Here is a 24,131-nt window from a genome sequence, read left to right on the forward strand (position 1 = left end):
TCCCTAATCTCAAACTGACCAAAACATTACAATCAGATCACCACTTGGGACTGTTTGTTAAAATGTGACAGACAGCATTTACAATGGGACTGAATGAAACCCTTAGGAGTCGATAAGGTTCAAATTCCTCTGTGATTGATATTAGGAGGTCTTTGTATAATTAATGACTGTTAAACTTATTTCTGATGGTTCTTGTCCACAAATGCAGTCATCCTGAGGTTCAACTGTTGCTTGTGTGATGAAAGAATAAATCACTTCATAGTCATCATGAACCTGCATGAACATCACAAATATTGTCAAACAAGATGCAAGTGTTAACACACAAAAATTACAGCATGATGTTAGAGCCTAAGAATAAAACTTGTGTCAAACTGTTAAGAGAAGATATTTGGCATCAACAGAAGAACAGGGAAGTGTTTTACTCACCTTGTTCTTTTTGGCTCTGGTTTTCCAGTTTGTTTCAATCTCAGTATAAGTAACATCATCTTTCTGCTCCTAAACATTAATGGAAACATGGTGAAGTTATGATTGCATCAGATGGATCTATTATATTTACTGTTATCTGTGACATTTAAAATGAAACAGTAAATATACTAACTTTTCTTTCAGCTGACGCATTTATTTAACCTGACTAATAAAAGTACAGATAACTGAGACCTTCTGCTCTGGAGCAGTGATTATAGACGTAATAATAGCTAGCTAATGTATCAATCATGAGTCACTGGTATTATGATACTTACCACAGAGTTATTAGTCCCTTTTCTGTTATCTGAAAAATAATGGGAATATTTATGAGAGCTCACCAAAAAAAATAAAAATAATAATACTAATAATAATAATACAAACAATGAATTATAAAAGTCTAGATGAATTATAATGCAGATAATACGTGGTTCTTGTTAGTTTGTATATTACTGTTCACTCAAGCCAAACATTTGATCACACACATATTTAACATCACATCTCAGAAGATTTCCGTGATGAAACTGAAACTGATTTCCGTGATGAAACTGAAACTGATGTGCCTCTCTAAATCTGAAGTCAGATATTTTTAAACTCTTGTCTAAACTCTAAATACTCACCAGCTCTTTTTTTGCGAACCACACAAAGAATAACAGCAGTAACCAGAACAGCCAACACAGCAGCAACAACAATCACGATCACTGATGGAGAGACTATATAGAGAGACACATTCAGATTCAGATCAAAACAACAGCAGAACATTTACTGTACACTCTAAAAAACTCTGGGGTGTTTTTTCAACCCAAATGCTGGGTTGAGACTGCTGGGTAGGCGTTGGGTTGTTTTAACACAAGATTGGGTTAAGAATTGGTCTTCAGTAAAGACGCTCCTGTAATTAAAAGTATATCTCCAGCACGTGTGTTCAGATCATGGTTGCCAGGTTTTCACAACAAATCCTGCCCCGTTTCTTCTCAAAACTAGTCCAAAACTAGCCCAATCGCGTTTCCAGGAGGTTTCCCGGAGGTGTTTTTCATGGCCGCGGTTTGAAGAAACCCCAATACCAATAATGTGATATTTAGCCCCTAACATGCGAATTTTACCAAGACAACCATGCCAAAACAAAAACATAAACAAAAGAAACGTATATTTTAACCCCGGGAAGCAATTTCTTTATCTGGGAACCTCCTGGAATTGCTTTTAGTTTTTGACTTTTGAGAAGCAACTGGGCAGGATTTGTTGTGAAAACCTGGCAACTCTGATCTGAACACACGTGCTGGAGATAATACTTCTAATTAAATGTGTTTTTTGCCTCAGAAATGGACAGCCTCTTTTACTGAACAGAAGAGGTAACGTTACTTTTAATATAACGTTCATGGGTGCCTTATGTCATATTTACATTCGATTTTACAATATCTGAGGTGTTAATAGATGGCTATATTTACTACACTCATGTTAATTTGTTATCTTATTTGTTGTGGTTTCCTAAAGGAAACGGCATTGTGTAGTAAAGACCAGCATGCTTATTTTGAGGCTGTTGAAGTGGTAATTGTTAAAAGTATGTTTTGCAAGTAATATTTCAGACTCAGCGGCATAGCACCAAATTTTGGGCCCTGGGTACAAACCATCTTGCTAAGCCCCCGTACCAAATACCATAGTGATACCATTGGGTGGGGTTTTGCATTTTCATCATAAAAACACTTAAAATGTAAACAATATAAGTCACACTCTGATTAATATATTTTGGTTTTATTGTCAAAAGTACTACTGCTTACTGAGATGACAAAAGGTCTAGCAGGTCCAAACCTGAACTAAATCAAATATACTGTAAAGCAGTCCTGAACAATGACCATACCAAATGAGAAAAAAAGCTTTGGTCTGATCATTAATAAACACAAACTAAATAATGTCAGTTTTTACTAAATGCCCATCGATGGGTCTTTGCAATCTGCAAATTTGCTGATCAGGTCTTTAAAGTCCAGTTTTTTGGCCAACTGACTTTCTACAAAGAGTATGGCAAGGCTGTTCAGTCTATCCTGGGACATTGTTGATCTTAAATAGTTCTTTATAAGTTTAAGTTTACTGAAAGCACGTTCCTCTCCAGCAACAGTCACTGGGAGTGTACAAAATATTCATCAAGCCAATGCGAACTTCTCCAAAAATGCTTTCTAGCTGCAATTTGTATATGGCATTCAGCAGCTCCAGGAGTGAATGAGTATTTGGAAATGTGTCTCCACTGATTGCTTTTAAATTAAGCATATCTTTTTGAAATTCTGCTGTAAGGTCTTTGTTGTATTTTTTTATTTTTTATTATTAGAGTCTGACACTTAATTACTAAGTGTTAAAACGTGAAATACCGCCAAAAGCTCACCTTGTCTCACTGTCACATCCACCTCACTGTCACTGCTTTCACCTGGCCATGATGAAGAGGAGCCTGCTGCTGCAGGGTCTGAAACTGAAATATATGGCTTCAAATGGTTGCTATAAAATCCTTTATTGTCACAATACCTTTTTTCAAGTGTAGGCTAAGGACAAGCTAATTGATGATTATTTGTCTGTTTAAAATAAATGCAGACTATAGAATCACAGGGTACACTAACCGCCAAACTAGACATTCAGTCTTTGAATTATGTTTTTAAATAAGTAATTTTCAACCATTCAGATGTGCATTAAACTGAGAACAGTCCTGTACTTAATGTAAGAGCGTGCTCGAGCTAATTTACATAACAATGCGGTAAAATAACGATCTGTGTTTTCGCGAGTGTTAGATTTTGACAGTTGAGGGAAATATACAGTGTTTTGATGTAAAAAAAATGCTATGTAGGGTTTGATACTATAAAGTATTGGTATATTGTTCAAATAGAGTACAAACATAAATGTATGCTGTTCTACCTGAAGTAGATATTTGTTAAAACAATGTCAAAGCACGATTATGCATTTGGAGCTCACCTTTCTTTTAAAAAAAACTGAGTGAGCAACTGCTTGCCCTCATTTGCCTTTCTCTCTTTAATCTTCTTTCTTTTCATTGTTGAGCCCCTGATTTTCCTTTCTTAAAGGGGGGGTGAAGTGCTATTTCATGCATACTGAGTTTTTTACACGGTTAAAGAATTGGATTCCCATGCTAAACATGGACAAAGTTTCAAAAATTAAGTTGTACGTTTGAAGGAGTATTTTTCTTCGAAAAACACTCCTTCTGGTTTGTCACAAGTTTCTGAAAGTTTTTTTTTTTTTCGAGTATGGCTCTGTGTGACGTTAGATGGAGCGGAATTTCCTTATATGGGTCCTGAGGCACTTCTGCTGGAAGAGCGCGCTCCCGTATAGCAGAGCACTGAGAGCACAACGGACTTCACTGATCAGAGCGAGAGCGTCGCCAAATGTCACAAAAGAAGTGTGTTTTTGGTTGCCAGGGCAAGACAACCCTGCACACATTATCAAAAAAAAAAAAAAAAAAATCAGCATTAAGGGACCAGTGGATGGAGTTTATTTTTACAGAGCATCAACGGAGTTGTGCAAGTGTTTGTGTTTGTTCCCTGCATTTCGAAGATGCTTGTTTTACAAACAAGGCCCAGTTTGACGCCGGATTTTCACATTGTTTATTTCTTAAGGATAATGCAGTCCCAATGAAAAAGGGTCACGATCGTGTGTTGGAACCGCATGCGGTGAGTAAAACTGCTTCAAATATATCTGTGTTGTTAACTTAGCTATCGGCTCGTAAGCACATCAAGTAAACAAAATGCGATGTTGTCATCAAACTGCACTTTCCACATGTACAGCTTAAAAAAAAAAAAAGACAACATAAAGTGGAACTTAGTCATTTTCCAAAACCGCTAAGCAAATATATGCAGTTTCAGTACATACCACATAGAGACGTTGTTGCTGATGCTGCTCTTGTTAAATTTCAGCCTCTGGATCTTATTCTGGATCATAAATATACGCTGAATCTGACTGTTAGCCAGATTAGTTGTTTTGGATGTTTTTTTCCTCACGGTAATGTCACAGCTTCCAAACGCTCTCAACGCAAAAGCCTATTCGCGCTCGTGATTCTTTAGCTCCGCCCACACGCCACATCTCCAGCCGGTCGTGCGAGCTTCTCCTCCTGTCTGTACGGTAATGCGACAGATAGTCGAGTGGTTATGACGCAATCGTTAGCCTTTCTACGAGGCCATAATGTAACATAGAAGGTAATGGAGCCATTTATACATTGTCGTGTATCTTTATAAATAAATAATGGACAAACGGAGTATTTAAACATCTCAGATGTAAAGTTATTCCCTGTCAAAGTGACGCCAAAATCAATGGGAGTCAATGGGAAGCTAACGCAAGTGAAGTTCTGCTACAAGATGGCGGCACCCAGCAGACTTCAACTTCTGGTCGACTTCCTTGCCGCCTTGCTAACTCCAGCTCCTGTCTCTCATTCTTCTTCTTCTTCTTCTTCTTCTTCTTCTTCTTCTTTTAGAGTTTAACTGGCGGTTGGCAGACCAACTTAAGGTGCATTTACCGCCATCTACCAGACAGGAGTGTGGTCGTTGAGAATAGTCAGAGGGAATTATTCACCTATGCGCATACTTATTATATAAATATGTACATATTAAATACGGTAGAACAACCCCATATTTTTGAGAAACCTCATAACTTGATTTTTAACATTTTTAGATACATAATAATCCTAATAAATTAACTAAAGTAAGTGCTTTTCCTTCTTTATATAGGACTGATGTTAAACAACTACGCTCTTCCATATAATTATTATACTCTATTAGGACATGTTCAACTGTTTCTGGCTGACCACAATAATCACAACCTCCTGTCTGATGTTTCCCTATACGGAGTAAAGATCTATTGAGACCTGAATGGCCAATTCTTAAACGTTTCATCACTGCCTCTTCTCTCCTACTTCCATCCCTAGATCCTCCCCCTCCCACATTTCTTTGCACACAGTAAAGATGTCTGCCAGTGTCATTATTATCCCACTGCTCTTGCCACATCCCAATCACTTTTTCATGAATAATAGATTTCCCTTCAGCTTTGCATAGAGGGACATTGATGTTAACCTCATCCAATTTCAAGGCCTGTTTAGCTAGAATATCCACCTCTTCATTTCCATCAATACCCACATGGGCAGGGACCCAAACAAACTGAACATAAACACCTTTACTATGCAGCTGAAACAATATATGGTACATTTTGTATAATAGATCTAGTCTGCATGACTTTCCTGTTTTTATGCTCAATAATGCAGCTTGACTGTCTGAGGCAACTACAGCTCTGTTTATGCCCCCAATATAATTAAAAACCAACCAATTAAGAGCTAAAGCAATGGCAGTGAGTTCAACAGTATACACTGCAAGATAATCAGAAGTTCTTCTTTTAATTTTGATGTTATATTGTGGAATATACATTTCTTCGTATTACACAAATACGCCAGCAGGTGGCGAAAATAGCTGCTTATGTGTCATGTCTCAAGTCAACGAACATATTCACTTGTTAAAAAAAAAAAACTTATTTGGCTTTATTAAAATGTGTGCATAATTGCATTCAGTATATAAAGTCTAATTAAGATGTTCAGATGAACAAAGCACGAGGTTTTCTTGCATAATTAGCATTTTAATTGTTTAGTCAGTCAGTTTGTATATTACATATTTACATTCATAAATCGGGGATTAAACGTCTAGTTATGTTCTGTATGCTAAATATGAAAACAAACGTATGTGCACAGTACCTAGAACTGCGCTTTGCGTTTGCATTTTACAACTGACCCGGTTTACTCTCATTCATTTAGCTCATGAACAAGATAAGCTATGTACCATTTCATTTCATTCACGGATGACATGTATCCGTTCATTTAACTCGTTCACGAACAACATGTGCACAAGTTCAGTCATTTCATTCACAAACGACATGTGTCAGTTCATTTAACTTGTTCGCAAACGACATGGGTATCAGTTCAGTCAATTAATTCATGACATTATCTCTCGATCTCGTCCAGACTCATGAAACTCGTTCAGTGAAGGGCGTATTCGTTCACTACATTCAACAAATCACATGCTCTGTCACATCTCATACTCGAAGGCTATTGGCTCGAGGTTGAGTAACTCTTTGACAGGATGAAACAGTTCACCGAGCTACGCGGTTCACCGAGTTCTGCAAGCGCGGCTTATAGCGTCGCGCTGCTGTGGAGGGAGGAACTTCAGTGAACGAGAAATATGAGTCAGTGGATTGTGTGAACGAGAACGATTCGTTCACCTAAAAGATTTGTTCAAAAATAACGATTTGTTCACAAATGACACATCACTACCCTGTTCAGACTTGTCGAGCTAATGTCGAGAGTTAAATACACAGAAGCTGTTTGTGTGAGAGTCACAGACTGTGTGAGGAGGAGGAGACAGTTCTCTCAGCTTCTTCTGAAGAGTTTCCTTCTTCAGAATTCCATCGTTTTCATTTTTTTTACTAAGACTGAAAGAATGTTTGTTTTTGTAGATGTTGAAGGCCGGAGACAAGATAACTTCATTCTTTTGAGATTTGATGTAAGTTATTTTTAGAAAATAAATGTTTCTGTTATCTCCTGCCTGTTTAATTCACATTGTCTGATTTGGAGAGTCATAATTCTTGGTCTTCTCTCTTAAAGGGGGGGTGAAATGCTTGTTTTCACTCAATATCCTGTTAATCTTGAGTACCTATAGAGTAGTACTGCATCCTTCATAAGTCCAAAAAGTATTTAGTTTTATTATATTCGTAAGAGAAAGATAGTCTGTACCGATTTTTTTCCGGAAAAACACGAGCGTCTGTAGGCGTGACGTGTGGGCGGAGCTAAAGAATCACGAGAGCCAGTAGGCTTTTGCGCTGATAGCATTTGGAAGCTGTGACATTACCTGAGGACAAAACCAACCAAAACAAACCATTGCTAACAGTCAGATTCAGCGTATATTTATGATCCAGAGGCTGAAATTTAACAAGAGCAGCAGCAACAACGACGTCTCTATGTGGTCTGTACTGAAACTGTATATATATTTGCTTAGCGTTTTTGGAAAATGATTAAGTTCCACTTTGTCGTTTTTTTTTTGTTTTTTTTTAAGCTGTACATGTGGAAAGTGCAGTTTGATGACAACATCGCATGTTGTTTACTTGATGTGCTTACACGCCGACAGTTAAGTTAACAACACAGAGATATTTGAAGCAGTTTTACTCACCGCCTGCGGTTCCAACACACGTGACCCACGTGACCCTTTTTCGTTGGGACTGCATTATCCTTAAGAAATAAACGATGTGAAAATCTGTCGTCAAACTGGGCCTTGTTTGTAAAACAAGCATCTTCGAAATGCAGGGAACAAACACAAACACTTGCACAACTCCGTTGACGCTCTCGCTCTGATCAGTGAAGTCTGTTGTGCTCTCAGTGCTCTGCTATACGGGAGCGCGCTCTTCCGGCAGAAGTGCCTCAGGACCCATATAAGAAAATTCCGCTCCATCTAACGTCACACAGAGCCATACTCGAAAAAAACTTTCTGAAACTTGTGACAAACCGGAAGGAGTATTTTTGGAACAGAAATACTCCTTCAATCATACAACTTAATTTTTGAAACTTTGTCCATGTTTAGCATGGGAATCCAACTCTTTAACAGTGTAAAAAACTCAGTGTGCATGAAATAGCATTTCACCCCCCCCCTTTAAAGGAATAGTTCTCTCTCTCTCACACACACACACACACACACACACACACATTAAAATTTACTTGCCCTCATGTCATTCCAAACACAAATACATATATTTTAATTGTTCATAATTTTTAGTTAATCCATAATCTGTATTTTCAAGCCTCATAAATAGAGTTATTGTATAAGTAATCCATTCCAATATTTATACATGAACAAATCCTAAATTACATGATAGTAAACATGTGTTCAAAAGAAAATATTGGTCTCCTAGACTAGCAATGGAGGACAAATATTAAGAGAATATTAAATATATTTGTGTTCCACAAATTAGCAGAGTTTGTGTGGGTCTGGAACAGCATGAGGGAGAGTAAAGTATGACCATTTTTATTTATTTTATTTATTTATTTTATTGCCAGTAGAAATGGAGTTTAGACTCATACACATGCTCACATCTGTTAAAGGTTATTAATATCAGAGTTAATGTTGTGGTTTATTTGTGTACTGTCATGCCAGAATAGTTGGTAATTGTACATTTATTTTATAAAAGTGTTTTTTTTTTTTTTTATATATATATATATTTTATACAATATATACAATTTACAAAAAAAAATCTAATTATCCCTCTGGAGACTAAGGGTATTTTTGGGGGATAAGTTTTGTCATGTCCTGACATTTGTGCTTTTTCAGTTTCTTATAAATATCTAAATGGGTAAAGTCTAGTCTCACTGTAATCAGCACAAACTGGGCTATAATAATATGTGAGCAGCATGTATGTACATGATTGAGTTTTTGAGAAAAAAAAAAAAGTTTACGTGGTTAGTGAAAAACTAAAAATGTTAAAACACTTGAATAAGGCAAAAGAAAAGAAAAAAAAACACAAGAAAAAAACGCAGAACATTGATTCCTGGGACTTTTGGGAACTGGAGCTTGTAGCCTCAAATTTTTCTTTCTAAATTCTGTGAAAATCATACTCACTCACAGAAAACAATATATTGATTTAAATTTTCTAAGACCCTTTTTGTTGGTAAAAGTCATATGTTAGTAGGCGTCAACTATCATAAATTATGTTCATCAAATGTTCAATGCTTTATAAACTCTGTTGCTGTAAATGCCATACTTTTCTGTATTTCTTCTTAAATGTGTTACTGACTGTTTTCTCTCATTTTTAATAAATATGTACCTTTTGATAGTTACTATTTGTGTGTAAAAGTGATTTTAAAATTAATTAATTAAATTAAGATTTGTAAGTTTAATGCTCAATTTGGGTTCATTTTAGCCTAGCAATGTAGTAAATTTAAATCATAAAAAAGCAATCTAACATGCTGAGTTAAACATAAAAATAACCCAAATTGGGATGTTTTCAACCCAGCAGTTTTTAGAGTGATATATTACTGTCTTTGAAATCAAATATATAAAACAATACTACTGACAGATACATAAAATCATAAGTAGCATGATTGTTTTGGAGACTTGATATCTCAGTGACATGATGAAATAATTCTGGATTGGTGGATTGGTGTTGATGTACAGGAGACATGACATGAAGTCAAAGGTATGATCAGCTGTTCTAAGGGTGCTTTCACATCTCTAGTTCGGTTCATTTGGTCCGAAACTAGGGCAAACAATTATACATTGTAGCATTTTTTCAGCTTATTTGGTTCCTTTTCACACCACACTGATTGCTTTGGTCTGAACTAGTTGAAACGAACCAAAATGCAGTCACATGAAAACATCCACATCACTCATTGGCCATGACGTAATTCCTAAACTGCTTTTCAAATGGTTAGAATTTACGTGTGTAAAAATTCCAGCATAAGAGGAAAAGCCAGCAAACAACACGAAGACAACACAACTATGGAGAAACGAATGTAATGAAGCGTGGAAGTGGCTTGAAAACATCGTTCTGATGCACTGCAAACGGCGAGCGGCCATCACATGTAACTTCAAGCGGAGGTGTGTAATAACTCTTCTTAACTCTGACATGCTCATGGTCATCTGACCAAATTTATATAAGGCTCCGCACCTCCTCACTACTCTAAGTTTGTCCACGAGCTGCCATGCTAAATTGTAAACTGTCAGCAAACACTTCCTCATCCCATAATGCACAGCGCAGCCGACTACGGCAGATGGTTTAGTCCAAAAATGATCAGTACTTTTTGCAGTTGGGTCTGTTCTCACCACAAACGAACCGCTCCAGAGTTCGTTTGAAAGCGTACTGAGACCACCTCTTCAAGCAGGTCTCGGTACGCTTGTTTGGTCCGCTTTTGGTGCGATTGCTGCTCTCACACCTGCACAAACGAGCCGCACAAAACGGGGAAACGAACTCTGGTACGATTCAACTGAACTAAATGAGGCAGGTTCGAAAGCACCCTAACATCTCCACAGAGAATCTGTTGTGTATTTAGAGACTGATTCTAGAAGAACAACAGAATGTGAATAAAACCACTGAAATCACAAACACATAGAAACTGGCCTCGGTGCTTTTGCTGATTTTATAGAGGAAGGATTTTTAGTTCAGATTCACCATATTCAACACAAAATAAACCTTACTTTCCCTTCACAGTACTGAATTTGATTTAATTCAAGTGTTATTTTACAGCAGCTCCATATCAGTGTAACTCTCTGTTGAGATGCTGTATAACAAAGAAAGATTATTAATAAGAGTTCACTGTGATTTTAATAGTTACGTCCTGAAACTAAAAGAACCGAAGTCCCATTCATCTTTGTGAAGAAAGAACAATCTAGTGAACTAGCTTTCACATTGACTTGCTTTTTGTGAAAGAGAAAACAAGTGTTTGAGGTCTACAAATTAAACAAGACCAGTGATAAGCTTCTCTTAAAGTCTACAGTAAATCAGTAATGTGAATACCAATTCTACTGTAAGAGTCACATTAAACCACTGAGATGAGTAAGACAGAAATACCTCTCTGTGTAGCTGTTGTCTCGGGGGTTTGAGGAGTCTGTGTCTCTGTATAAGGAGGAGGATTTCAGTTCTGATGCATCATATTTGATCAAATACATCTTAGCTCTGTTTGACTTCATTGTTCATCGACTGCTGATGTGTGTCAGTGATCATGTACCTTGTTCTGTAGAAGCTGCTGTAGTTTGACTTGATTTCTTCTCAGAGTTTGAGCTGCTGACTGGAATCAGTGTTGAATCAGCTGAAGCTGCAGAAGAGGAATGATCAGAACATTATTATTATTATTATTATTATCATTATTATTATTATTATAAGTACACTACTAAAAACTGAAAGTAAGACTCAGGCAGCTCTAGCTCACACAGACAGTTAAGGACAAGGAGGAGAAACACAGTCAGACATAAATATAGAAATGTAAGGTTAGATGCTGTTTATTTGTCTGCATTAAATGTAAAAAATCTGCTAATATTTAGCCCTGATTACAATATAAACACATGGAGTTATTAAATACCTCATTTATATTTATATTACCTTTCCATAGTCTGATTTGAAAATTGTTTTATCAGGATGATTTTTTCTTTTTCTTTTTTTTTTTGGTATCAAGCTTTCAAATGATACATAACTTGTGATGATTACAAAAATACAATTATTTTAAATGTAAAAGTATTTTTATGGTAACATATCTATTTAGGAGTCTTCAACTTGTTTTTATTTTATTTTTTTGCGGGGTTAAAGAAATGTAGTGTTGTTATCTGAACACATGTCAGTGTATCTGAGTGAGGTCTTCAGGTCACAGTAAACATTGATCTTAACAGCTGATTCTGGACCTGCTTGTGTAGGAGCTGCAGCTGATTTAGAGCTGGTGACTGGAGACGGTGGATTTGTTTCGCTTGGAGCTGGAAAAGATGAATGTTCAGATACGTCATAGACTACCATCATATTTAAATGACTGATGATTAATTGTTCATATAAATCATTTACTTGGATACTTGACAGTATATGTGGCTGAGGTCTTCAGTTGATCTCTGTGTTTAAGCTGACATCTCCACTCTCTGTTGTGATCTTCATTCAGGAGTGTTGTAGTCAGAGAGATGTTACACTGTTCTGAGGAGAATGAGATCTGAAATCTGGAGTCTGTCTGCAGATTCACACCAGCCTGATTCACCCAGATCAGATCAAGACCCTCAGAACGGACTGAAGTATCACAAGAGACTCGATCATAATAATATAACTGACAGGAGAGAGTCAGAGAGCGGCCTGATCTGATCTCAGACTGTGAGGATGATGAAGACACTGAAACAGAAAATCAGACAGAGATTACATGACAATATTACTGTTTAATTCAACATATAATCATAATATTCACAGAAACACTGACCATGAAGAACATGCAGATAAACATATGCATCAGCTCCATGTTGTTGTCCATTCACATATTGTCTGCAGAAGTAATGTCCACGATCTTCTTTTGTGACTTTCTTGATGTTCAGAGAGCAGTCAGAGCCCAGACTCAGTCTCTCGTGTCTCTCTGTGTCAGTCTTCTTTATTCCTAAAGCAATCAGTTCAACTGCAGTCTCTTGACGTCTGTTATAGATCCATGTAGTTGATGTGCAGCCAGAAAGAGCATTATTACAGGACAGACGGACATCTCCACCAGAACTGAAGAACACATGAGTCACTTCTGCTCCACTGATATCTATAGATAATAATAATAATAATAATAATAATAATGATGTGGGTTAATGACTTGATTATGAAATCACTGATTCTTGAGAAAACATATCCAGCTTCTGTAACTGTGGGTTTAAAATGAAAATATTTTAAATTAAATGTTTTAAGGGATTAATAATATAATCTTATTGTCTTATTAAATTTTATTGTGTTCACTACATCTAAACCCGTGTCCACATAAAAATTATATTTAATTTTGTTTATTTATTTATTTATTTTTTATGAAAAAGAGCTTGTTTTATCAAAAGCAACACTAATATTTCATATTAAAGCGCGGTTGTTTTTCCAGCACACGTGTGTGTTTCATAAGGTTTTAAAGTTGTGTCCTCTCTTTCTGTCAGCAGCGTCAGATCTTGATTAAAATGTAAAATCATCAGGGAATCTGAGGGCAGCTGTCTCTCTGAAGGACCCTCGTCACATTCCTCCTCTGCAGAGTACATCAGTGTCACTTTATAGTTATACAATATTTTAAACCCTAATGTTAATATTTCCTGTGTCACAACCATGATACTTCAACACCATCTTCCAGTTTCTGATAATAATATTAGAAATATTTAGATCATTGTATTCTCCTGAAGCATGTTCTGTCAGCATCAACAGAGAAAACAACAGCTGCTTCATCAACTCTATTAGTTTTGTGAAAGAAATGATAAATTTGTCACCACTGTCAGATGTCACCAACACCATATGATTCTGTCTGACTTTAGTGATGGACCACTGATGGAGATGACATTCAACATGAAGTGATCATATTTTATACATAACACAGCTGATTTATATTCTGATCATGTGTGTTCTGATATTCTTTGGATCATGTTCAGATGTTTAAATGTGAATATTAAGATTCTGCTGAATGTAAGAGAGAAACAACTAATGGATTTATTTCTTCATATAACTGTTTTAAAAGTTACTGTGTTACCATAGCAACAGACATAATGTTCAGAGAATAGAGAAAATAGATCGGTCGTGTTTCAAAAATTATAATCAAAATTATTAAATGTGAATCTTGAACAAAGTGTAATAAACATTAACATACTCACTGTTAGTTGTGTTTGTTATAATACAGCATCTGATTTGATGTATGTGATGTTAAAATGACTACAAATGCAGGTTTTTGTCACCATCGTCAGATTAATATTTTGATAATATTTAATTATGATATTTTATATTTGTTGAGGAATTGTTGTCACATGTGAAAATGTAATCCGCTAACATGAGAATGTGTTTGGCAATGTTAAAAACATTTGATTGCAAAATAAGTGATGGCAAAGTTAACACATTTTGATAAAAAAGAGAAAAGTTGGGAGGTTGAATCAAAGCATAGCTCAGGAGTTTAGTTCATGTACGACACAAACATTTAGTTTCAGTTGTCTGAGTACAATGTTTTATTTTCTCAATATTGCACCTAGTCTCCTTTTCCTATCAAAATGTACTTCTATTCTTTCTTTTCTGTTGAGAGTTTCATGTTCTGAGTTAAGTTTTGTAACGCTGTGTCTCCGAGTCTGACCTCGAGCACCTGCCTAAAACTAACCAGTAAAACAAGCACAACCCATCGTCAGACTACACCCAACCACGGGCTTCCCAAGACGACTACTGAACTTCCAGCCAATCAGAAACCTCGGGAAACACCCTTTTCAACAATGACAACAAAGGAAACCTGCTTTACAAAGGCAATGAGACCTAATGAGAGCAGTGAACACACACACACACACACGCCGTGGGTATTGAGAGTGGAAGCGAAAAAAAAAAGTTTTGTATGTATGCTTACATATACATATACGTAAATAAGTAAACATTATGGGGGGCAATACAAGCCATAATTCATTCTGGCACTCTCACACACCTAAACTCTCCTTACACATACATACATTTCTACTCTCACACACTTACATTCTCCATTCACATACATATATTCTTGCTTTACACACATACATTCTCCTTACACATACATACATTTTTTTATTTATTTTTTTTTTGCTTTCACACACATGCATTTTCCTTTTACATATATATATTGCTACCTTTTTTGGTATCCATTACTTCCTGTTTAAGCAGGAAGTCACTCTCAGACCTGGAAATACATGTGTAAGATCTGCTCAGCTCTTCCTCACAATTTTACAGTTATGTTATTCAAAGTCATCCTGTGTTCTTTTCAAGTACATATTTTAAGTTTTTATTTTTAACATCATTATGTAACCTACATGTTCTACAGATCTGTGTACAAGTGTTAAGACACTGATTTTGATCGTATTAACAGGGCTTAACGCTAAAGACATTTTCTACTGGTCTGGTTCGGCCAGTGGTTTATTTTATTTTTTACTTGCCCTGGCAAAATTTTCACAGGACTGGCCACAATCAATCAATCAATAAATCAATCAATCAATAAGACTTATTGTTTTCATTTTTCACTGTAACATTGTATTGTAATAAATAATAACCATTTTTTCACAAATAGGTACAATAGTTCAAAGATAAAACTAAAATAAAACATGCTTTTTCAGGTCTTTCATGTAGGCCTAACTATACCAGTTAAGGATGCACTGATCAGGATTTTATTTATTTTAAAATCAAATTAGTTGATTCCCATTCTCATTGCCAATTTATTTAGTTCTTATTCTTTTTTTTTTTCTTTTTTTTTTTTTACATTTATTAAATGTTTATTTTGCTCTGTTACTGGCCAAACTAACCTTGAGCAAACAAACAAACACTATATGCAACATGAAGCAAGTGCACAAAACAAAAACATAAGATTGTCTGAATTAATATTTTATTATTACTATTTATTATTATTCGTTTAATTTGCTTAATTATATGTGTGTGTGTTTGCACTATGTTTGTACTTTCTGTACAGGAAGCTCCTGAAGAAATTCCTTCTGTGTGTAAACACTGAGTTATTGCTGCACGCAGAGCTGCGATTGAAAAAATAAATATGTAAATAAAAATCCATGATAACAAAAATTTTGTAAATAAATACAAATAAATAATAGTAAATAAACAATAAATAAACGGCAATGAGTCTTGAGTTTTTTAAATAATATAAAGATATCGCTGTCCCTAACTAGCAACCTTAACTTAACTTAATTCACTTCCTAAATAAAAAAACAAAACAAAACAAAAAAAAAACCTTGGAGGCTTATAATACGTCTATCTGGCTACACGACTGAGGCTAAGCACAACTCGCTCAAAGGACGAGGCCATGTAACCTTTTCACAATAATAATATTTATTTATTTTTAGAATCCCAGATAGCTTTGAAATTTTCTGCGGCTTCCTCATCAGCCTCCTCCATGCTGATCAAGACCTGTAACGGTGATCCTGATCGCGCCTAACCTGCCTTCAGTTTCCACTATACTCTCTCTCACACATACATACATTCTATATATGTATGTGTGTATATGTATGTGTAAGGAGAATGTATGAGTGTAAAAGCAAAAATATATGTGTTTGTAAAGAGAATGTATGAGTGCGTGGAAGCAAAAATATATAAGAGTAGAAATGTATGGATGGGTAAGAAGAATGAAAGTGTGTGAAAGCAAGAATATATGTATGTGAAAGGAGAATGTAAGTGTGTGAGAGTGCAAGAATGAATTAAGTCTTGCACGGTCCCTCATAAAACAGAATTATATTAAAAAAAGTGTTTTATGGTGAAGACAGTAGACAGGTGAAGAACACGTGACACTCCGTTCCCGCAGCCGCGCTCACTCTCATGTTTGGGGCTGACTGCAAATGATCATAAATGATGTACAACTATGCCAACTATGAACAACTTAATATTCTCTGAGTTACTTTCCGAAAATGGACCATAATTTTACTACAAAAAAAAAAACTAAAACAAACATGATTCTTATAGCATTGGCAACTACAAATTAACAATGGCTTTGATACTTCAAATCCCTTCAAATAATACATTTACAAAGTACTCAGATCATTTTTGTGGTAATAAAAACAGACCTAAGTGAACAACAACCTTTTAAAATGCCATAAAATGCATTATATAAAAACAATGAGGCTTACAAAAAAAAATTATTTGATTTAAAGCCCTACTGGTTATTTAAATGTTTTATTTGTGTGCTGTTCTGATGTGCTTAAAAAAATTAATAAAATTAAAAAAAAAAAAAAAAAAAACCCTTCAAACTGTGCCTGATTACTGAACTAAGTTATGTTTTGTGTTAATACTGTCAGAACACACAAGTTTAATGTATAGCATCAGTTGGTTATGTCTTAAATGAAAGAAAGAGATGCATGTCTGTATATTAGATGAGTGCAGGTCTTAAAAGGTACAGTACTGAACATGCTGTCGACTGTAATTAAAGGGACAGTTCACCCTAAAATTCAATTTCTGTCATTGTTTATTCACTCACATGTTGTCCCAAACTTACAGTATATATATTTTTTTTTTTCTTGTGCTGAACACAGAAGAATATATTTTGAAGAATCTGGATAACAGTCTCTGGCCACAGTGACATTTTTTTTTTTTTTTTTTTTTTTTTTGAAGAAAAATACTCTGGAAGTCACTGTGAACCAGCAACTGTTTGGTTTTCCACCTTCTCCAAAATAGAGTTTATGTTTAGCAGAAGAAGGAAACTCATTCATTTAAAACATGTACTCACTCAAAAATAGTTTTAAACAAATGAGTTTCCTTCTTCTGATTAACATAAACACTATTTATTAAAACACTAACCTATTTACATTTTTGGGTGAATTATTCCTTTAATGTTAATAAAACACCAAACACGAGAGAAAATCACTCAATACTATATATATGGTTCATAAACAGATGTCTTTACCTGTGAGAAGTGCACAGAGAATGATCCGTCCCAGCAGACACATGTGACTCTTATCAGCCATTTTCTGTTTCTGTCAGTCTTTCTCTTCACTCTATAATTAAAGCTCTTGTTTTTAAACCATCAGCTCATCCTGTGGGTGTTAACTTCCTCTGATCTCAGCAACTGACCATTAAGCTGCATTTCACCCACACTACACTGATGAAGAAAACAAGTTTCTAGAAAATACTGTATAGCAGTTAGGTGTTTATTGATTCTATCTTATAGAGTGATCACTGAAACTCAACTCTGCTATTTTCAAAAGTGCACTGAAATAAACTGATACTATATAACTGTAGTCATTATAAACAAACACACTGTAAACACATCACATCAACATCAATAACTCAACTACCCCCCCCCCCCCCCGGACAAACAAACAATATTGCTATGTCTATTCAGGGTTTTTAAATGTTGCTTATTTATTTATTTTTATTATTATTATCATTATACACCTTTTTCCTGATGTAAAAATTGGTGCCACCATTTGTAAATTATATGGTTCTAACTTCCGGTCTCATTTGCCTCTCAAACATTTCGTTTTTCTGCTTGATAACTGCAACTGATGTCTCTTGTCATATTATTTTAATATTTTATCTAGATTAAGAACACACTGGTTTGTAGGTCAAACAGTTTTACCGTTTACTTCACGTTGTTATTCTCTCATTATTTACCTATAGCAGTTAATTAAACTGAAAACTCACCCATAGGCTTACTTCCACATTGAGGAAAAAGGTGGATTAGCTGTTAAGAATTTGAAAAGCGTGACTACAGAGTGTGTGAACTTGTTAGTTTCCGCACACTTGTTCAACACACAGTTAAAAGTGCGCTCATCTCTGAAGCCAGTATAGACTGATGGCTGTGAATTCTCACACATTCTGATGACATTTCCTGTTTTTTGTTTTTGTTTTTAACGTGATTTTCCTTTTATAAGCTGTGCCTTTGTGCTATATGTGGAGGTACTCACAGAATTTTATTTAAGAGGTTATTTTAAAACAAACTGAGACCAGAACTGATGTGGGTGTGACTGGAGAGAAAACGAGTGGTAGAAAAATAATACGAGCTTGAGGGGCGCACAACGGACGAATGAACGGTATTACAGTGCAAGTTGGAGTTTCTAGCACTTAAATTGGCAGTATCCGAGAATTTTAAGGAGTACATGGTGTTTGCAAAATTTCAGGTTATGACTGATCACAACCCTCTGCGCTTTCTGGAAACAGCCAACCTTGGAGCAGTAGAGCAGCATTGGGCAGCACATTTAACAGAGTTCAACTTGTACAGTTTGTTACAAGCCCGGCAGACAGAACACCAATGCAGACGTCCTTCTAGGATTCCTGGGGTATGGAACCTGAGGAGGTTGACACTGACAAAGACTTCATTCAGTTGACCTCAGATGAGGTAAGGGCATACATGCCTGTGACCAGGTAAAGAAGAGGAGGATGACAAGTCTATGTGCAGGGTGCCATACAGGCATGAAGAGGGGTGTTGATGGTTATAACTGGTCATCCATCAAAGAACAACAGAGGAAGGATCCTTGCATAGCATGTTTTCAAGACTGTGCTCAAGAACAGGAAGTTAATGACACATAGTTTCTGAGGTATGAAACTTCAGCAAAGGAAGCTAGCTAGACAGTTTGAGTGTCTGAAGCTAAGACATGAAGTGCTGTTCCAAGTGACTATGGATCCTAGAGATGGAGAGGAGATTTGGCAGTTGGTGCCAGAGTCTTTTTGGGAGAAAGTGTATGAGGGAGTGCACGAGCATGGAGGACATTTTGGAAGAAGGACTACATTTGAACAGATGCGAGGGAGTTGTTATTTGCCCTCAATGACCAATGACGTACAGGCATGGGGGTTGGAGGTGTACCTAAGCTAAAGACGTGTTTCCCAAAATTCGTGTTCCTATGATCTGAACCAATGTAACCACACCTCGAGAAGTCATTGCCATGGATTACACTGTGCTTTAGAGATCAGCAGGGGCCCATGAGAATGTACTGGTGCTTATGTACATGTTTACGAGATTTACTGTGGCAGTCCCGACAAAAATCAGACCGCACTTACTACCACCTCTTTATGTTACTGGTTTGTCTGCCATGGATGTCCCACTCAGCTACACTCAGATCAAGGGAGGAGTTTTGAAGCAAGGTTAATCAAGGAGCTCTGTAAGATGTATGGCAGGGATAGGCAACTTCGGTCCTGGAGGGCCACTGTCCTGAAGAATTTAGCTCCAACCCTAATTAAACACACCTGAACAAGGCAATCAGTGTTTTTGGGATTACTAGATAGATACAGGCAGGTGAGTTTTTATGAGGGCTGAAGCTAAACTCTGCAGGATAGTGGCCCTCCAGGACCGGAGCTGCCTATCCCTGATGTATGGGATCAGCAAGAACTCCACCAGTCCTTATCATCCGCAAGGAAATGCACAGTGTGAAAGCATCAATCGCACAACATGCTGTGGACATTACCTGAGGAAAAGAAGAAAATTATTGAAAGACTTACCTGCCTGAACTAGTGATGGCTTACAATAGCCATGTTCATTCTTCGATGGGTTAATCCTAGTTTTGTCAATAGACCCGGTATTCGGTACAAAAAAAAAATAAAAAAAAAGAAAATGTGAAGGAACCGGGTCTCTCTAAGTACCGGTGGTACAGAGTGCCCGCTTAACCCAGTTCTTGATGCATACAGTGCTATCATTTCCGCGAAGCAGAAAAATCATTCCATTATCTCAAACACAGAGAAAGTTGTGGCCAAAATAATACTCAACTTCCTAGTGGACGAAAACGTCCCCAACAACGCACAAGGGTTAACCGCTAGAGCGTCAAAAGTTACCGACTGCAGCTTTAACTATGGTGTTTTTATGGTTACAACACATGGTAATCAATATGCCAACAAAAAATTTACTACAATAAATCCATGGTTACTTTTTGCAAGGAAGGGACTGTACAGGTTTTAAAGAACTTGAACCTAATCCACACAGGCAATCTTTTTCTGTTATTTGTCATCTGAGCTGCACTTCTGAAAACCTCATTAATCCTTAATTTATCTAGTCACCCGCATCTATAAAAATATAATACATTTAATCACCCCTTTAAATGCTTACTAAAATCATTAGCAATTTAAATATTGCACAGAATTGTCACAACTAAATTAAGAACTCATTAATTAAATGGACTTCATGCTTTCAGGGATCTGGCAAGCCCGGTCTCTACCAATCAGCAACGATAACAATCACCTGATTACTAACCAGCCACACCTGCCACGCATTACCAAACCAATCACCGCCAGTTTTAACGGTATTACTACTCTTACCGATACTGCTTAATGGTCCAGTACTTTAACGGTATTCTTATCAGTACTTTGAAATTGTGTCATTTTTCTGTCTGCACATAATGCACTTTTGAAAGATGCTTTGACAGATTGCTTGTGTTTCCGCCCTTACATGCCAAAATGTTTTTGCACTTATGACAACCAGTGTTGTCTGCATCAACTCTAGTGAAGTATAATCACACTTTGGAACATTTAGCTGTCTCCGCCATCGTCACTTAATACATCGTCATGTATTAAGCAGGAGTTTTCGTACTGTAAGGGGCTATTCACATATCACGTCTAAAAACGTGTGGAAAACGCTAGGCACGCCACTTTCTTTTTTTTTTTTTTTCAAAGCCTTTGGGTACTTGCGCTCCTGAGGAGTCTGCCGTTGCTAAGCAACCATGACCTGCTCTCTCCATGAAGACGCAGAAATTTCAGCATTAGATAACTGGATTTGCAGCACTAAAAACTGCTTGCAGTAGGACTGCTACTAAATTAATAAAAAAATCCACATACAGCTATTAGATGTTCCTTCATCTTGGCTGAGCTTTCAACGTTGTTACTGAAAAGGTGAGGAAGTTACATGACCAGCGGTGCGCTTGCGGCATTCTGAAAAGTTGAGATGCCTGGGGAAAACGCGTCGGTTCGCTTCCATTATAAGCGCACATACCGCACGCCTACATTTGAAATAACCAACTTGATATGCAAAATACATGATATGTGAATGGCCCCTGCATGTGTTTGCGCCGCGCCCGTTCTTGTTGTGTGTGTGAGAGATCTCGCAGATCTCACAGACAAACGTCTTAATAATATCGCAATTTAGAAATTTTTGGTAAGATAAAATGTGCACGATAACATTATAAAGCAAATCTCTTCGCCATCGTCACTCTTTATTAAGCGGGAGTTTTCATATCTGTGCGGGCGCCAGGCTCGCTGTGGTGTGCAGGGCCGTGCACAGACCTTTTGAGGGGCATGTGCTAAAACTGAAAAAGGGCACCCCCCCCCCCCCCTTTATTATATCAAGATTATTTAGTAAGCCTGCATAAAAGGAAGAAATGGTCACATCTTCATGACAAATTCAATAACACAAAATAATAGTCTCAAAAGCTTTAGATTTATTCACGATTAATAACATCCATAATAATAATATTAGATAATATAGATAAACAGGGTTTTAAGGGCTTCTTTAAACCTAATACAACAGCAACCTTCTGTGACCCATGTATCTGGCAAAAATTTGATACTGTGGTGGACCAGGGATGTTGGTCTCTTGAAGGTCTCTTATTCACTACACTTTCCCTAAAATAAGCCAGCAATGAAAAAATAAATAAAAATAGTGTGAAAAGTACAGTTGCAGTGAAAAGCATTTCTGAAGGATCACGTGACACTGAAGAGTACTGAACTGGAGTAATGATGCTGAAAATTCAGCTTTGATCACAAAAATAAATTACATTTTAAAATATTCAAATAGAAAACAGTTATTTAAAATTGTAAAAATATTACACAATATTACTGATTTTGCTGTATTTTGGATCAAATAAATGAAGCCTTGGAATGAATCATGAATTACATTCTGTATGATAAAATATAAAGATTTCAGTGATCTTCTGTAATTATTTTTTTTTTAGTTACTACTACATTACTGTTGTAAACCATGTTTTACAACATTTTATAAAGAGAGTATACAGAGAGTATACCATAACATGATTAGCCTAAATGTTAATAAATTAAGTGTATCAGCAATCATAAATCAAAGAAGAAATTTCTTAGAAATATGTTATCTAGGTGAAGAGGATCACTTGCGCTTTGTGTAAGTTCCAGTACGAACAGCGGGGGGCGCACCTGTTATGATTTTCCGATGGTAAAAACAAATTATATGTTGTTGTATTACTTATCAATATATAGTTTTTGACCAGCGAATGTGTGCAAATGTGATTTTTTTTTTCTGTCCGTCATTAAAACGGCGACGGTGCCTGCCGCTGCCGGCATCACATTACATTTTCATCTACATGTTACAAACTAGTTTTTTTAGGTATATAGACGGAGCGCTCAGTTTTTCCTGTGGTAAAATGCATTTGGCCAAAATCGCATTTTATAAAAGATGAAATGCAACTGTATGCACAGGCTATTTAAGTGTTGGCTATGACTAGATGGCAAATGCTAGCCCTCTCTCTCTCTCTCTCTTTCTCAGGCGACGTCCCACATGTCTCAGTCAGTGAGTCAGTCAGACATCAAATAAATAAAATATGAGCCTTTATAGACATAGTGTTTAGTAGTACTTATTAAAACAACAAGATATGTATTTACCCTTCGCAAAACTTTGTTCAGCTCAGCTGGTGTCTACTGTGCGGCTGCTGTGGAACTTCAGTTGATTCAATGAATATAGAGGGGGCGGAGTTATCAGCTTACTGACAGCTTGAAGATCGAATAAGATTTACACAAGCTCATTTTAAGAACTTTCATTTGCTAAAACAGACAGACAGACGTAAAGGGTGACCAATAGCATTGATTAAAAAAAAAAAAAAAAAAAAAAACACCACCACCAAAAAAAGGGCACTTCGGAGTGTAAGGGCAAAAAGGGCATGTGCTCTGCACAGGTTGAGCCCTACCTGTGCACGTGCCTGGTGGTGTGTGTGTGTGTGTGTGTGTGACTGACAGACAGCCTCCGCGGCGCCCATGAGACGTCACAGACAAACGTCTTAATATGATTGCACACTAGAAATGTTTCGTTAGATAAAATGTGCACGATAACATTATTAAGCAAAAATACATAGTACATAATTTTTTTCCCCTCCATTACCGGCAGAACCGGTACCGTCAGGTCTTACCGATACTACGGTCTTTCATAATTTAGCCCCAGGGCCAGTTTAATACTGGGTTTCGGTACCCATCCCTACTCATCCCTCTTGAGTCCTGAGCTCAACTTGCGTTACACTAACCTGTGTCTTTGTTCTACTTCCCTCAGGACCAGTTCGAACTACAGGGGGTACTGGGAGGTACTATACACCCCAAAGGGACAGAAATATCAGTTTTGTGGGTCCAAGGTTATAATCGTTAATGAAAACGAACAGAAAAACGAAAACTAGGTGGGGAAAAAACATTGTCGTTAATTGCAATTAAAATAAAAACATGGCATATATTACAAAAAAAAAACGATAACTAACTAAAACTGTAATGTGTGTTTGGCAAAACTAACTAAAATAAAATAACATTTATAGAGTAAATGTCCTTAGTTTTCTTTT

At 36.5% G+C, this 24,131-nt stretch overlaps 1 protein-coding gene across 1 annotated transcript; it reads right to left on the minus strand.

Annotated features, from left to right (window-relative positions):
- Positions 1 to 17,619, minus strand: LOC113106582 (uncharacterized). Its single transcript, XM_026268663.1, has 11 exons — positions 17,549 to 17,619; positions 12,410 to 12,727; positions 12,013 to 12,324; positions 11,859 to 11,927; positions 11,192 to 11,278; positions 11,035 to 11,079; positions 2,831 to 2,914; positions 1,083 to 1,175; positions 741 to 769; positions 427 to 495; positions 1 to 273 (listed from the first exon to the last, which is right to left on the minus strand). Exons 1-11 carry the CDS (start codon positions 17,607 to 17,609, stop codon positions 142 to 144), a joined length of 1,299 nt encoding a protein of 432 aa, XP_026124448.1. The 5' UTR covers positions 17,610 to 17,619; the 3' UTR covers positions 1 to 141.
- Between the last annotated feature and the right edge of the window lie 6,512 nt (positions 17,620 to 24,131).

Source organism: Carassius auratus, chromosome 7 (assembly GCF_003368295.1).
Source record: "Carassius auratus strain Wakin chromosome 7, ASM336829v1, whole genome shotgun sequence".
Classification (NCBI taxonomy): domain Eukaryota; kingdom Metazoa; phylum Chordata; class Actinopteri; order Cypriniformes; family Cyprinidae; genus Carassius; species Carassius auratus.